Source organism: Pseudorasbora parva, chromosome 7 (genome assembly GCF_024679245.1).
Source record: "Pseudorasbora parva isolate DD20220531a chromosome 7, ASM2467924v1, whole genome shotgun sequence".
Classification (NCBI taxonomy): domain Eukaryota; kingdom Metazoa; phylum Chordata; class Actinopteri; order Cypriniformes; family Gobionidae; genus Pseudorasbora; species Pseudorasbora parva.
The window spans coordinates 28,724,040-28,736,901 of NC_090178.1; the positions used below are offsets into that span (position 1 = coordinate 28,724,040).

General features: G+C 49.0%; 1 protein-coding gene across 7 annotated transcripts in view; it reads right to left on the minus strand.

Moving 5' to 3' along the window:
- LOC137083203 (glutamate receptor ionotropic, NMDA 2D) overlaps positions 1-12,862 on the minus strand; it is a 175,493-nt gene that overhangs the window by 8,487 nt on the left and 154,144 nt on the right. For all 7 annotated transcript variants that reach the window (XM_067448971.1, XM_067448972.1, XM_067448970.1 and 4 more), the window contains 2 exons: positions 4,216-4,403; positions 152-393 (listed from right to left, as the gene is read on the minus strand). In XM_067448971.1, coding sequence (XP_067305072.1) covers positions 152-393; positions 4,216-4,403 — 430 coding nt within the window. The remainder of the gene's footprint in view (positions 1-151; positions 394-4,215; positions 4,404-12,862) is intronic.

Here is a 12,862-nt window from a genome sequence, read left to right on the forward strand (position 1 = left end):
CAAATTAGTTTTCATTGCATCACTCTCACCATCTGTAATACAACAGGCATGTCCATGTCACCATTATTTTCTTTTTACTCAAAACTCTTCCATATTTCTTTCATCCAGTGACTAGTAACCACTCACTCTTTCACTTCACACTCTCTCTCACCCTGCTGAAGGCGAGTAGGAAGTCCAGTTTGCCAGACTGGCCCATTTTGCTCATGCAGTGCCGCAGCCTCCAGTAAACCAGGTGTTCCCAGGCGAAGACTAGCAGACTTAGGCCCATGGCCACCAGCAGCATGTAGAATACACCGGCCATGTTGTCTATGTCTAGTTTGGAGCTCATCACTTCAATTTTATCATTATGACAGATCCCTGAGAGCCAAAGACGCTCTAGCATCTCAATCTCATCTGAATGGAGAGGGAAGAAAAATACAAGGCATTAACATTTTTTACTTTCTCGTCTAATAAGGGATATAACTTCTTGGCACAGATGCATCAATACAACATGTATGAATGCAATATGGCAATGAGTTGCCTTTCTCACATGCTTGCTGTAGCGGGAAGCAGATGCTAATACTAAATGTGTGTAAATCTGTTGTGAACCCCAGGTGTAAGGTGCTATTTTGAGATTATTATAAAACATTACAGGTCAGAGGTCAAGTGAACAGGTGCCTTTGGGTAAGGGAAACATTACTGTGAAGATCTGTTTAGAAGCTGATTAAAGGCTGATTTTAAACAGTTTTTGTTAATCTTAGAGTGAAAGGAAGATGAAGAGAGCAAGAGGGCTGTAGGCTAGCAAAGGCTAGGTCTTGCATAATGATCTACCCATATCCTCTTTTCCTCAGAGGTTAAATGAGAAGATAAAAAGGAAGGAGAGCAAAGTTCTTTGTCTTTTCAATGCTGCATTGTATCATGGGAAATGAGAGGATGTGAAGAAATACGTAAAAGGCATGTGGAAAAGAAGAAGAGAGTGAATTTGTCATTATGACAAATAGCAGAAGCACCTTTTCTATTCAGAGAGGAGGAAGATGACATAAAAAGAGGGATGAAGACAGATGGCAATAGGGGGAAAACAGTATATGTGCATTGTTTATGTTTGTCTATGTGTGTCTGAGGTTGTGAAAGATGGAACAGAAAAGGGTAAATTAAATAAAGAAGGAGCAACAGAATGATAGGCAGGGGGCAGAAAAACAAGAGGACAGAGAAGGAGACAGAACGCTGAAAGGGTGAGATCATAATCATTTAATTGTGCTCGAAGATGGTCAGGCCTGCTGCAAACTCAAGAGAAAATCAGAATCTCACCTTTTATCTACAAAAAGACGAGCTTGTGAATTACTGCAATCCTTACTAGACCGAGGCATGTACTGCAGAGCATTGACTGCTTTGATGAGAACTGGCCAATTGCACCATGTTATCTCAGTATGGGCCATCTCAAAATAGTGCTGTGTAACATAATAAAAGTACATCATCACCCATCACACTGTAAATGACAGTTGCTTTGTTCTCATAGATTGAATTATGACGTCTGTCTTTTATGCTATCAAAACAAACTATCCAGCAAAAGTAACTTGCGGGCATTAATCACAATGTAGATGAGGTGCCGCAGACACATCACATAAAACATTTCACAAAAGAAAATGCAGTCAAGCAGAACGAAGAAGCGCAAGCTGAATCCCACACGGGACTAGAACAGATAACAGCATGAGCCCGGCTTGGATCAGAGCAATGCCTCACTCTGTTGACACCGTCCATTCACCTCCTTCTGACTCCTGCCAGAGGCTCTGGCAGACCACTTCACTGGCCACAGCCAAACTTAGCAGGTGTGTCATACTGAGAACACACATACACACACAACTATATTATGAACACACAAACACCATTCACACACTTGCACAGCTTTACAGATGCACGCTAAGTTACAAATACACACCCACACATAATAAACAGACGCAGACATACTTTCACACCTTTGCTCTTGCCATTACAGCTTCTGTTTGGCAATGTAACTTAGTGTTGGCACGATTAAGTGGGCACATTTTAACAGATAATGCTTTAGCAAGGTCTTTAAGCTCAGGCAGACAGCCAGTCTGTGCCATTTGTGTGACCTCCAACACTGTTCCCTGTGCAACCCCCTCTGATCCCACCCTGACCCAAACAACTATCATGCTAAAGCAAACATTGCTCTTGGATCAGCCTTAAAGGTCAACACTTTTATAAACAGATCGGAACCGCAGAGGCATCTCTGACCACTGTAATAAGTCCTTGGAATTGTTAGCAGGTGAAAGGACTCCTATTCTAGAAGAACGCTGCACAGAAAGCTGCTGGCCCTGAGATAAAATAACATAGTGCTTTTAGCAGGTAAGAAGTGCTTTTGCGTGGTACTGACCAATAAGGTTACCTGCGGCGTTTAAAAGACATGAAAAGGCTGCAGATGGACAAGTGGTTTCCTGTGGCTTTTAAAGGCTCTAAAGAAACATAAAAGTACAAATTATAGTCGTTGGTTGTACAACAAAAATGATTCAGTACCCCCATAGTAAGTTAAGCTAATTTATTGGATTGGCACAGTTTCATCAGTTAAGAATCGTATGTTACTTAACATATTTTAAAGGTAATCTTTCTAACAACAGATTTTCTGACAACGTTTTCATGATTCTCCAATGAAGTGTTTTAAAAAAAGAAGAATGATTACATATAGAGCTGCCCTAACTGAGAATAAAATATTTGATAATAGAGACTTATTATCCTAAGAAAACCACTAAAGGCTTTTAACACTTTAAAAGGTAAAACAAGGACAGAATTCAGAAAATAACATCAGATAAAACACCCATGCCTCAACCACCAACCAGATGAATAAAGAAAGTCACTGTTCATTTCACTTGTTAAGCTTCTCAGCTGTTAAATTGTGGTGTTAGCTAATGGAACCTGGCACCAGTGTGACGATCGCACTGTGGGAACCTGGCGTACTCACACATTCTTTCAGTCTCCCTCTCTCTGACACACCAAAAGCCAAAGAGGATTTAAACAGCAATCAAACAAATCATCCAGTTGAAACAAAACACTGTGTGAGATAGCTAGAGCATTTATGTGTTTGTGTATGTGTGTGTTGGGAGAAGGCAGGGAGGATGGTGTATAAATGACAATTAAAGAATTAGTACTTGGACAAGCACATTTGAATCAGATGTGTTCCACTTTGACATTGCAAATCCATAACAGCTAATCCTCTAAGGAGTGTGAGAATGGACAGCCACTCAATACACACATCTCTCACAATAGCTCAGTTCCAAAACCTAGCGAGCTGACTAGCTACCTGCTGCCAACACGGGCAACTGCATGTGTAGTATTCCTAACCATCATGGGACTGTCTAAGTGACTAGTTTGGAATTTGGAATGCTTTGTGGCGTGCACACCATATGAACAGCACAGGAGAAACAGGAGAAACTGACAACAGTTTGCTGTTAGCATGTTGTTAAGCTAACAACAAGATACTCTAATATGCACAAAAATACATAGCAAAAGATGATCATTTTTACACTCTTAGGTATCAAAGAAGGCCACATAATGAAGCTGCCTACTTTTTGGAAAATATTTCACATTGCAATTACGGATATGGAAGTGCAGTCACAAAAAAAGGTGATCAACTTGGACCTGTTGCGAATTCGGCATGGGCAAATCTTTCACTCTCATACATATTTCCAGATTGCAAGTTTCCTATTGAAATGGCTGGATTTTACACACAAACATTTGACGAACTACGTTAAATACACAGCTTGATGCCTTAAAATCCTGCATCAAGCAGCTCATAGGTTTTGGAACACGCACAGCCTTTCTTTCTACATTTCTCTATTGCACGCACGCACGCACGCACACACACCACTTCTGTCATTCTCAAGACTGAATCTTTGACAAACGATACATCTCTTTTATGCATCAAGAGGTTGCTATCATCTTTAAATCAGTAAACGGCCTCCTAGTACAAAGACAAATACCACCTGGCAGACAACAAAGATACATATTGCATCATGTTAAGGAAACTGGATAACACCAAGATGGCTGGGGAGATGGCTTGGCGCTAGCTGTACAGGCTAATGAATAAAGTCTTATTAAACATGCATAAAAAAAGACTTTTATCTCCCAAAGGCTTTTATCTTCTCCATCCCAACAGCATAAATGCACTAATATACAATCCCTTCATTTTAGCACTTTGATACTGCAGAACCTTTAGACTCTCACCGTCGCCCACCAGCTGCAGTAAGGCCAAGTCCAATGGCCGTTTCCAGCGGGAGTTCTTGATCAGGGCGATGCCGTAACCAGTCGTGGCGAATACTTTCCCTGAGCCGATGGTCATTACTTTACAGCCTTCATCTTTACGAGCCATGTAGTTCAACACAGCTGCATCATAGATTAAGGCATCCAGCTTACTGCAGACACAGACAGGAAGAGTTGGAGTCAGAAGAGACAGAGCGTGAGATGAAGGAGGGTGACAGACAGAAAGAGAGCAGAGAGGAAAGTTGTAGTGTGGCAGCATTATATTATCACTTTTGCTAAAAATGAATAAGGAAATGACTGGCTCAGGAAAACCATGGTGTGGATTAACAACTCATGACAAATAGAGGAAGAGTGTGTGAAGTGTGCAGGGCTAACAGGGGAAGTGTGGGAGGAGGGAAAAAAGTGCAAACACATCGTAAAGGAACTCCTGTTTGTGAGAGCAACCTGGGGCTGGGAGGTGTAAGGAAGCGAATGGAAAAGCGAGAGATGTTAGATAACGTGTTGCAAACAAGGTTATTATTGTTTATGAAAACTATTACAAAGACAGAAAGTAAATAAGCACAGCGGAAATATAACAGAAATATAAATTAGATTGCAAAGCTAAACTGCAGATATAGAGGCAAGCGACAAATAGCAGAGTTTAAGTACTGCTGGAACTGGAAGAATACGTCCCCCCCAGCTATTTCAGGACAATTAGAGAGCAGATATCTGACCATTCTCATATTTATCATCGTTGTAGCCCCATTTATTGTCTGACTGTCTTTTTTTGAAAATCGTGTTTTTTGAGCAAACTGGGCCGCACCCACAAATAACAGACATTTAATTTAGGATACACATTTGGTTAGTCTTAGATTATATACAGTTAGAGATGGTTCTGGTAATTTACAGTTCAGGAGAGACAAAGGCTCAAAACGTATAACCTTAAACACATTTACATTCATTATAGCGCCCACACTTGGCTGTCTGGACTGTGTCCTTGTGCGCATAAAGTAATGGGCAGTAGTTCTACCATACTACCAAATTTCAGATCAATAGGCCTTATGGTTTTGGCTCCATGATCAGTTTTAATGAATAAAAAAACAATACTACAGGGCTCCAGACTAACATTTGAGAGTTAGTTGCAGTGGCACCATTGACACCAGCACCTGATTTGGTGGTGCTGGAGGAAAAAGTATCATAAAGTTAATTTAATATTTTGCATATGAATATGCAGATAAAATTAACAACAGTACAGTCTGTACAGTCACAACAGTAATGTGCAAAAACGTCTCGGTTACGTATGTAACCCTTGTTCCCTGAAGGAGGGAACGGAGACGTACGTCAGAACTGAACCGACGAATTGGGATCTGCCCTCAGAGACCTATCCACTTCGAGTGTGTAAAAACGAGCCAATCGAAGATTGGCATGTGATCCACACATTCCACGCTCCGCCCCGCAGCGCGGGTATAAATAGGAAGTGGAATGGTAGATCAAATGCTTTTTTCAACTGAGGAGCCGAATCCGTGACTGGGCTCCTAGCTGAAGCACAGCTCCTGGCGACGGGACGTACGTCTCCGTTCCCTCCTTCAGGGAACGAGGGTTACATACGTAACCGAGACGTTCCCTTTCAGTCGGTCACGTTCGACGTACGTCAGAACTGAACCGACGAATTGGGATCCCCTTGGAAAACGCCAGGATGCTGGCCCTTCCAGCGTCCTGCTTGAGCGCACTGGACCGTCTAGTATGGTACGGAAGTCAGGGCTCCAAGCAGGGAGGTCAGTCACTGCTGTTTCTGCAAGACCCACTTAGAGTGACCATAGACCGCTGGGAAGCGTGCCCTCTCGGAAGAGGTACGCTGCGGGGCCACGTCCTTCAGGGAAGGAGTGGTGGCGGAATACACATAAGGACTAACCTGGCAGGGTAGTGCAACATATGGCAGTCTCTGGGGTGGTTCCAACCTAATTGAAGGGGGGAAAGAACACGCCCAGAGACGACAGAGCGGGCTCTGTCGAGGGAAAGACACGGAGCTAGCCCGAAGGGTAGCTGATACCGTGGACGAATACACATATGGGGTTGCCGTGAGGGAACCGCTACATATGGAACCCAGCCTACAACCACGTTCCACAAGCATACGGGTGCAGGCCTAGCGTCAGACGGTCCGCAACGTCTGACACCGCATGGGGTGACGGAGGAGCTCGACAGGGTTAGCCGGTTTCCCGGGGAACACAACTGGAGACAAATAAACGCACGTATCCGGCCCAGAGGGCGGGAGTGGCGTTGCAAGCCGACACTTAGAACGGGCACTTAGCGCTCCTGGCCACCAGGGGCGAGGATGCGGGAAGATACCGGCTCTACACGTAAGCTATAAAACCTAGCAAACGTGTTAGGTGTCGCCCAGCCCGCAGCTCTACAAATGTCTGTCAGCGAGGCGCCTTGAGCCAGCGCCCAGGAAGAAGCAACACTCAGAGTGGAGTGTGCTCTTACACCGAACGGGCAAGGCACGTCTTGGGACTGGTAAGCCAAGACTATAGCATCCACTATCCAGTGGGCTAACCTCTGCTTGGAGACAGCCTTTCCCTTCTGCTGGCCTCCGTAACAGACGAAGAGTTGCTCTGAGGTCCGAAAGCTTTGGGTCCGGTCAATGTAAGCGCGAAGAGCGCGGACCGGACACAACAAAGCCAGGGCTGGGTCTGCCTCCTCTGAAGGCAGCGCTTGCAGGTTCACCACCTGGTCCCGGAAGGGAGTGGTGGGAACCTTGGGCACGTATCCGGGCCTGGGTCTCAGGACAACGTGAGAGTTACCAGGCCCGAACTCTAGGCACGATTCGCTGACCGAAAGTGCGTGCAGGTCCCCTACCCTCTTGATCGAGGCCAAAGCAGTCAAGAGCACTGTCTTCATTGACAGGATTTTAATCTCAATGGACTCCAACGGCTCGAAGGGAGGGCTCTTTACATTTCACTGCCGGTTGTATTCTGTATAACTGTGTATGTGACAAATAAAACTCTTGAACTTGAACTCTGAAGTGCTCTGAGCACTAGAGCCAAGTCCCAAGAGGGTATCGAGGATGGACGAGGAGGATTTAGTCTCCTCGCACCTCTGAGGAACCTGACGATTAGGTCGTGCTTTCCGACGGACTTACCTTCGACTGCGTCGTGATACGCCGCTATTGCGGCGACGTACACTTTGAGGGTGGAGGGAGACAGCCTTCGCTCCAACCCGTCTTGCAGGAAGGAAAGCACAACACCAATCGAACACCTTCGGGGGTCTTCCTGGCGGGAAGAACACCACTCAACGAACAGGTTCCACTTCAGTACATAGAGGCGCCTCGTAGAGGGGGCTCTAGCTGAAGAGATGGTATCTACAACTGCTTGTGGTAGTCCATCTAGAACCTCCGCGTCCCGTCCAGGGACCAGACATGAAGATTCCAGAGGTCTGGACGCGGGTGCCATAGAGTGCCCCGTCCCTGAGAAAGAAGGTCCTTCCTCAGGGGAATGGGCCAAGGAGGGGCTGTCGCGAGGAGAGTTAGTTCTGGGAACCAGGTCCGGTTGGGCCAATACGGCGCAACTAACAAGACCTGCTCCACGTCCTCCCTGACTTTGCACAGGGTCTGTGCAAGAAGGCTCACTGGGGGAAACGCATACTTGCATAGGTCCCGGGGCCAGCTGTGCGCCAGTGCATCTGTGCCGAGGGTACCCCCGGTCAGGGAATAGTACCACTGGCAATGGGTCGAGTCCGGAGAGGCAAACAGGTCTACCTGTGCGGCTCCGAACTGGTCCCATATCAGCTGGACCGCCTGGGGGTGGAGTCGCCATTCTCCCGGAGGTGCTGGCTGCCGAGAGAGCTCGTCGGCTGTCTGGTTCAGCGCACCAGGGACATGCATGGCCCGAAGCGACCTCAGATGCTTCTGACTCCACAGGAGCAGGTGGCGGGCGAGTTGGAACAGGCGACGGGAGCGTAGACCACCCTGACGGTTGATGTACGCAACGGCCACCGTGCTGTCCGTACGGACCAGTACATGCTTGCCACGTAGCGGCCCCTTGAGGCGGCGCAGTGCCAAGTGTACTGCTAGCAACTCGAGGCAATTGATATGCCAATGCAATTGCGGTTCCGTCCACAGACCCGCAACTGCATGCCCGTTGTACGTGGCCCCCCAACCCGTGGATGAGGCATCCGTGAATAGCACAGCATGCCTGCACACTTGTTCTAGGGGCACCCCGGCCCGGAGAAACAAAGGTTTGGACCACGGGCTGAAAGTTTGGCGGCAGTAAGGAGTCACTGGGACCCGGTACTGGCCGCTCTGCCACGCCCACCTCGGGACTCGGCCATGAAGCCAGTGTTGGAGCGGTCTCATATGAAGCAATCCGAGCGGCGTAACCGCGGCTACGGATGCCATATGCCCCAGGAGCCTCTGAAAAAGTTTCAGTGGGACCGCTGTTCTGCCTTTGAACATATTCAAGCAGTTCAACACCGACCTGACTCGCTCCTCCGTGAGGCGCGCAGTCTGGCTGACCGAATCCAGCTCCATACCGAGGTAAGAGATTCTCTGCGTAGGACAGAGCTTGCTTCGTTGACCCGAAGGCCCAACAGGCTGAGGTGACTGAGCACCATGTCCCTGTGTTCGCACAACTGCTCCCGGGACTGGGCGAGAATGAGCCAGTCGTCGAGATAGTTAAGAATGCGAACGCCGCGTTCTCGGAGTGAAACAATGGCTGCCTCCGCGACCTTCGTAAAGACGCGAGGCGACAGGGACAGCCCGAAGGGCAGGACTTTGTACTGGTATGCCCTCCCCTCGAACGCAAGCGTAGGAACGGTCTGTGTCGAGGGAGTATGGACACATGGAAGTACGCGTCCTTCAGGTCAATCGCTGCGAACCAATCCTGGGGACGGATGCATTGAAAAATGCGTTTCTGCGTGAACATCCGGAACGGGAGCTTGTGCAGGGCCCGATTCAGGAAGCGCAGGTCCAGGATTGGCCGGAGCCCACCCCCTTTCTTGGGCACGATGAAGTAGGGACTGTAGGACCCTGACTTCATCTCGGCTGGAGGAACCGGCTCGATCGCGTCCTTCGCCAGTAGGACCTCGATCTCTGACCGCAAGACTTGAGCATCGCTGCTTCGCACTGAGGTGAAGAGGATGCCCTTGTACTTGGGTGGCCGGCGCGCGAACTGAATAGCGTAGCCGAGTCTGATGGCACGGATGAGCCAACGGGACAGTCGAGGGAGCTGTAGCCACGCTCCCAGGGACCGTACCAGCGGGACCAACGGCACCACAGACATGCCCGGGGTGGGGCAGCGCAACGGAGAGCTCTGGCTCGACTCGGGAGGCCCTGAGGCGGCCCGGAGTGTCGCGCGAGCACTCCTGGTGCGGGCAGGGAGCGGGTGAGAAGGCCCGGAGGCGTCCTCTGAGCCCGCTCGACTGCTCGCTGCCCGAAGGCAGAGAGGTGGGATGCTCAGACCCGACTCGGGAGGCCCGTGGGCGGCCCGGAGTGTTGTCTGAGTCTTCCCAGGAGGGGCAGAGAGTGGGTGAGAAGGCCCGGAGGCGTCCTCGAAGCCGACTCTGCTGCCTGCTGCCCGAAGGCAGAGGGGTGGGGCACTCAGACCCTACTCGGGAGGCCCGAAGGCGGCCCGGAGTGTTGTCCAAGTACTCCAGGTTGGGGCAGAGTGTGGGTGAGAAGGCCCAGGGGCGGTCTCGATGCCCACACTACTGCCCCCTGGCGAGAGAGGGGAGGAAGGAAGTAGCAAGGCCCGGGGGCGTCGCACACTTCCAACCTGGCCCTCTGAGGCCCAGAGAGAGAGGAAACTGCTCTGAATATGTGGGTACCGCTGGACTCCGGAGAGCCAGTGGCAGAACGTTAACCAGTCAGGGCCCCCCGGTCCTCCTCCGGGGGGGTGGGGGAGGGATACGAATATCACCTCCCCCCGAGCAGCTCCTGTTCTCCCCAGCCTGTCCGTCTCAGGGCCGCGTCCCCTTGCGCTTGCCTGCCGGTTAGCGGGGCCCTGGACGGGTTGGGCGCCTCCCTCGCGCCCGGCACCCTGCTCCTCCAGTGGAGGCTGCTGCTCGGCTCTAGCAGGGTGGAGGCGGACGCAGGAGGGGATGCCCTCGGCGACAAGCCGGCAGAGGCGCCGCGACCGACGACCGAGCAGCTCGTCGTCGGCACCCTGATGCAACGCCTCTGTCTGCTTCTGGGCCACCAAGAACTGCTGGGCAAAGTTCTCGATGGCGTCGCCGAGGAGGCCAGCCCGACAGACAGGCCTTCCTTACGCATATCTGCCGGGTTAGCCCCCTGTTCCTGGACCACTAGTGTGGACATCACCTGACCCAGGGAGCGTGCAGTGATTTTCATCGCCCCTAGGGCGAGGTCCAATACCGCACGCAGTTCCTGCACAACCCCTGGGCTGGGACTACCCTCATGCGTGCAGGGCAGAGGGCAGTGAGAGAGGGAAAACAATGATACTTTTTTTTTTTCTTCTCATTTTTGGCCCTTTTGACCCTCCATATTTCCCTCTCTCCGATGCAGCAATTGACATCTGTCCTCTGCCAGAGCAAAAAATGAAACGCTAAGCCCTTTTCTCTTCCAGGACCAGCGATTCCATCTCTCACTACAAGCAGGCATGTGAGACAGTGAACGTGGCTGTCAGAACGGTACACAGCGCACTGAACGCTCAAGCCTCAATGAAGAAGGCAAGGCGAACAATGCCCTGACGTGGTCATGTTCTCACGAGAGAATCCGTACCACCCACGAACAGAGTCTCAGCATGCTTTTGATGCGATAGAGGAGTGGGGGCCCGAAGGGGTTTACCCGGCGGGGAATTCCCACTGTAATCCTCAGGCCACCAGCGCTTATCAGCCAAAGTAGTCCTTTTTCCAGTAACACCAGAATATGAACTAGATCGGGGGATAGGCGAAGGGACTCGACCCCATCTGAGGTTTCATAGTCTCGGCCGCGCATCTAGAGCACCGACTGACGCGCGTCGGTTGCTGTGACAACCACCGCTGTCAGCCGGCCGCTCGACGGCACACGGCGCGCTGAACACTCAAGCCTTTTATGAGAAAGGGTGAGACGAACAACCCGCCGACGTGACCATGTTCTTCTGCGAGAACATGAATCACCCACGATTGCAATTTCACATGCGATCGTGGCTGTCAATGAGGACAGGAAACAGTTGCATTCCAGGAATGCACGGTTTGAATGACATCTTGAAAAAGACGCAGGGTCAAACCGTGTTGCTCTTTTAGAATGGAAAAACTGCTCTTTTAGTTTGTGCTGAAGCACTCAGGGAGATGACCGCGGTCAGCACGCAGTCCACAGTGCAAGCCTGCGTGTGACACTCAAATGTTTTTAGGAAAACGCCCAGCGAACCAACAGTTTGGAAGCTCTTTTGAATGCAAGCGATTGCAACAATATACGGTCACTCGCTGAGAAGCGCTATGACACCCGCACTGGCAGTTCCTCCTTTTCTCCAAGACTCAGCTTGTCTTTAACACTCTTCGTGGAAACAGTATTGAACTGTTCGGCTCCGAAGTTGAAAGCATTTGATCTACCATTCCACTTCCTATTTATACCCGCGCTGCGGGGCGGAGCGTGGAATGTGTGGATCACATGCCAATCTCCGATTGGCTCGTTTTTACACACTCGAAGTGGATAGGTCTCTGAGGGCAGATCCCAATTCGTCGGTTCAGTTCTGACGTACGTCGAACGTGACCGACTGAAAGGGAACCAAATTTTCTAGAAGAAATTTTAATATTCTCTTAATTAAATTGTTCTTTTATAGTATCACACTGAACTGTACTCAAAAGGAGCACTCTTTACTCTTTACAGTCACAATTTGAAGAAAAGTTTTTGTTTTTCATGAGACTGTGTGACTTCCTACTTTTTTCCTTATATTAAGGAGTGGAAAGTGCTCCTAAGTGCACCTACCGGTTATAGTGGTAATTTCATAAAATGTCATTGCCTTTTTAAATAAAAGTTTAAAAGCTTTTTAAAATAAAAGCTTTTTTGCATACACATTAAAAATAACATTAAAATTGGATAATATTTAGATCTTTAAAGTGCTGGACAAAGTGTGAAGACCTTTTACTATGTGGTGTTACTTCATTAAATCCATTGTGAAGGTTTATAATTTGTGTACTGAAACCCCTGAACTTCGTTCAAGCCCCAATATTGCTCCTCGTTTCCACATCAGCGCTGTTAGATCTGATATATATGGTTTTCAACAGAGGATTCAGCAATCTAGATTTTGCAGTAGTTATGTTATTAATTCCGTGGTGAATTCAAACACTTTCTCACTGGATCTACCAGCGCTGTATAATAATGCTGTCACGTGATTGAGATCGGCCCATTATGAGCTCGCGCTGCGCTGTCTATTATTGCTCCGAGCTGATAAACCGTCCGGTTCCGTTCCGCTTTAGTTTCGTTTGCCGTTTGATGTTTCTCATGTAACACAAATGGCAGCTCTTATCAGTTGGGCAACGTGGTGGTGGCACCAGCAGGAGAAAAAAAAGGTCGCCGTCTGGAGCCCTGTACTAAAAAGAATCTCAGAAAAACCGTAGGGTTTTTATCATTTGATCCCAAAACTATAAATGTGCTCAACAATCACTGTGAATGAAATGCTAAAAAAGTTTTTTTTTAGCT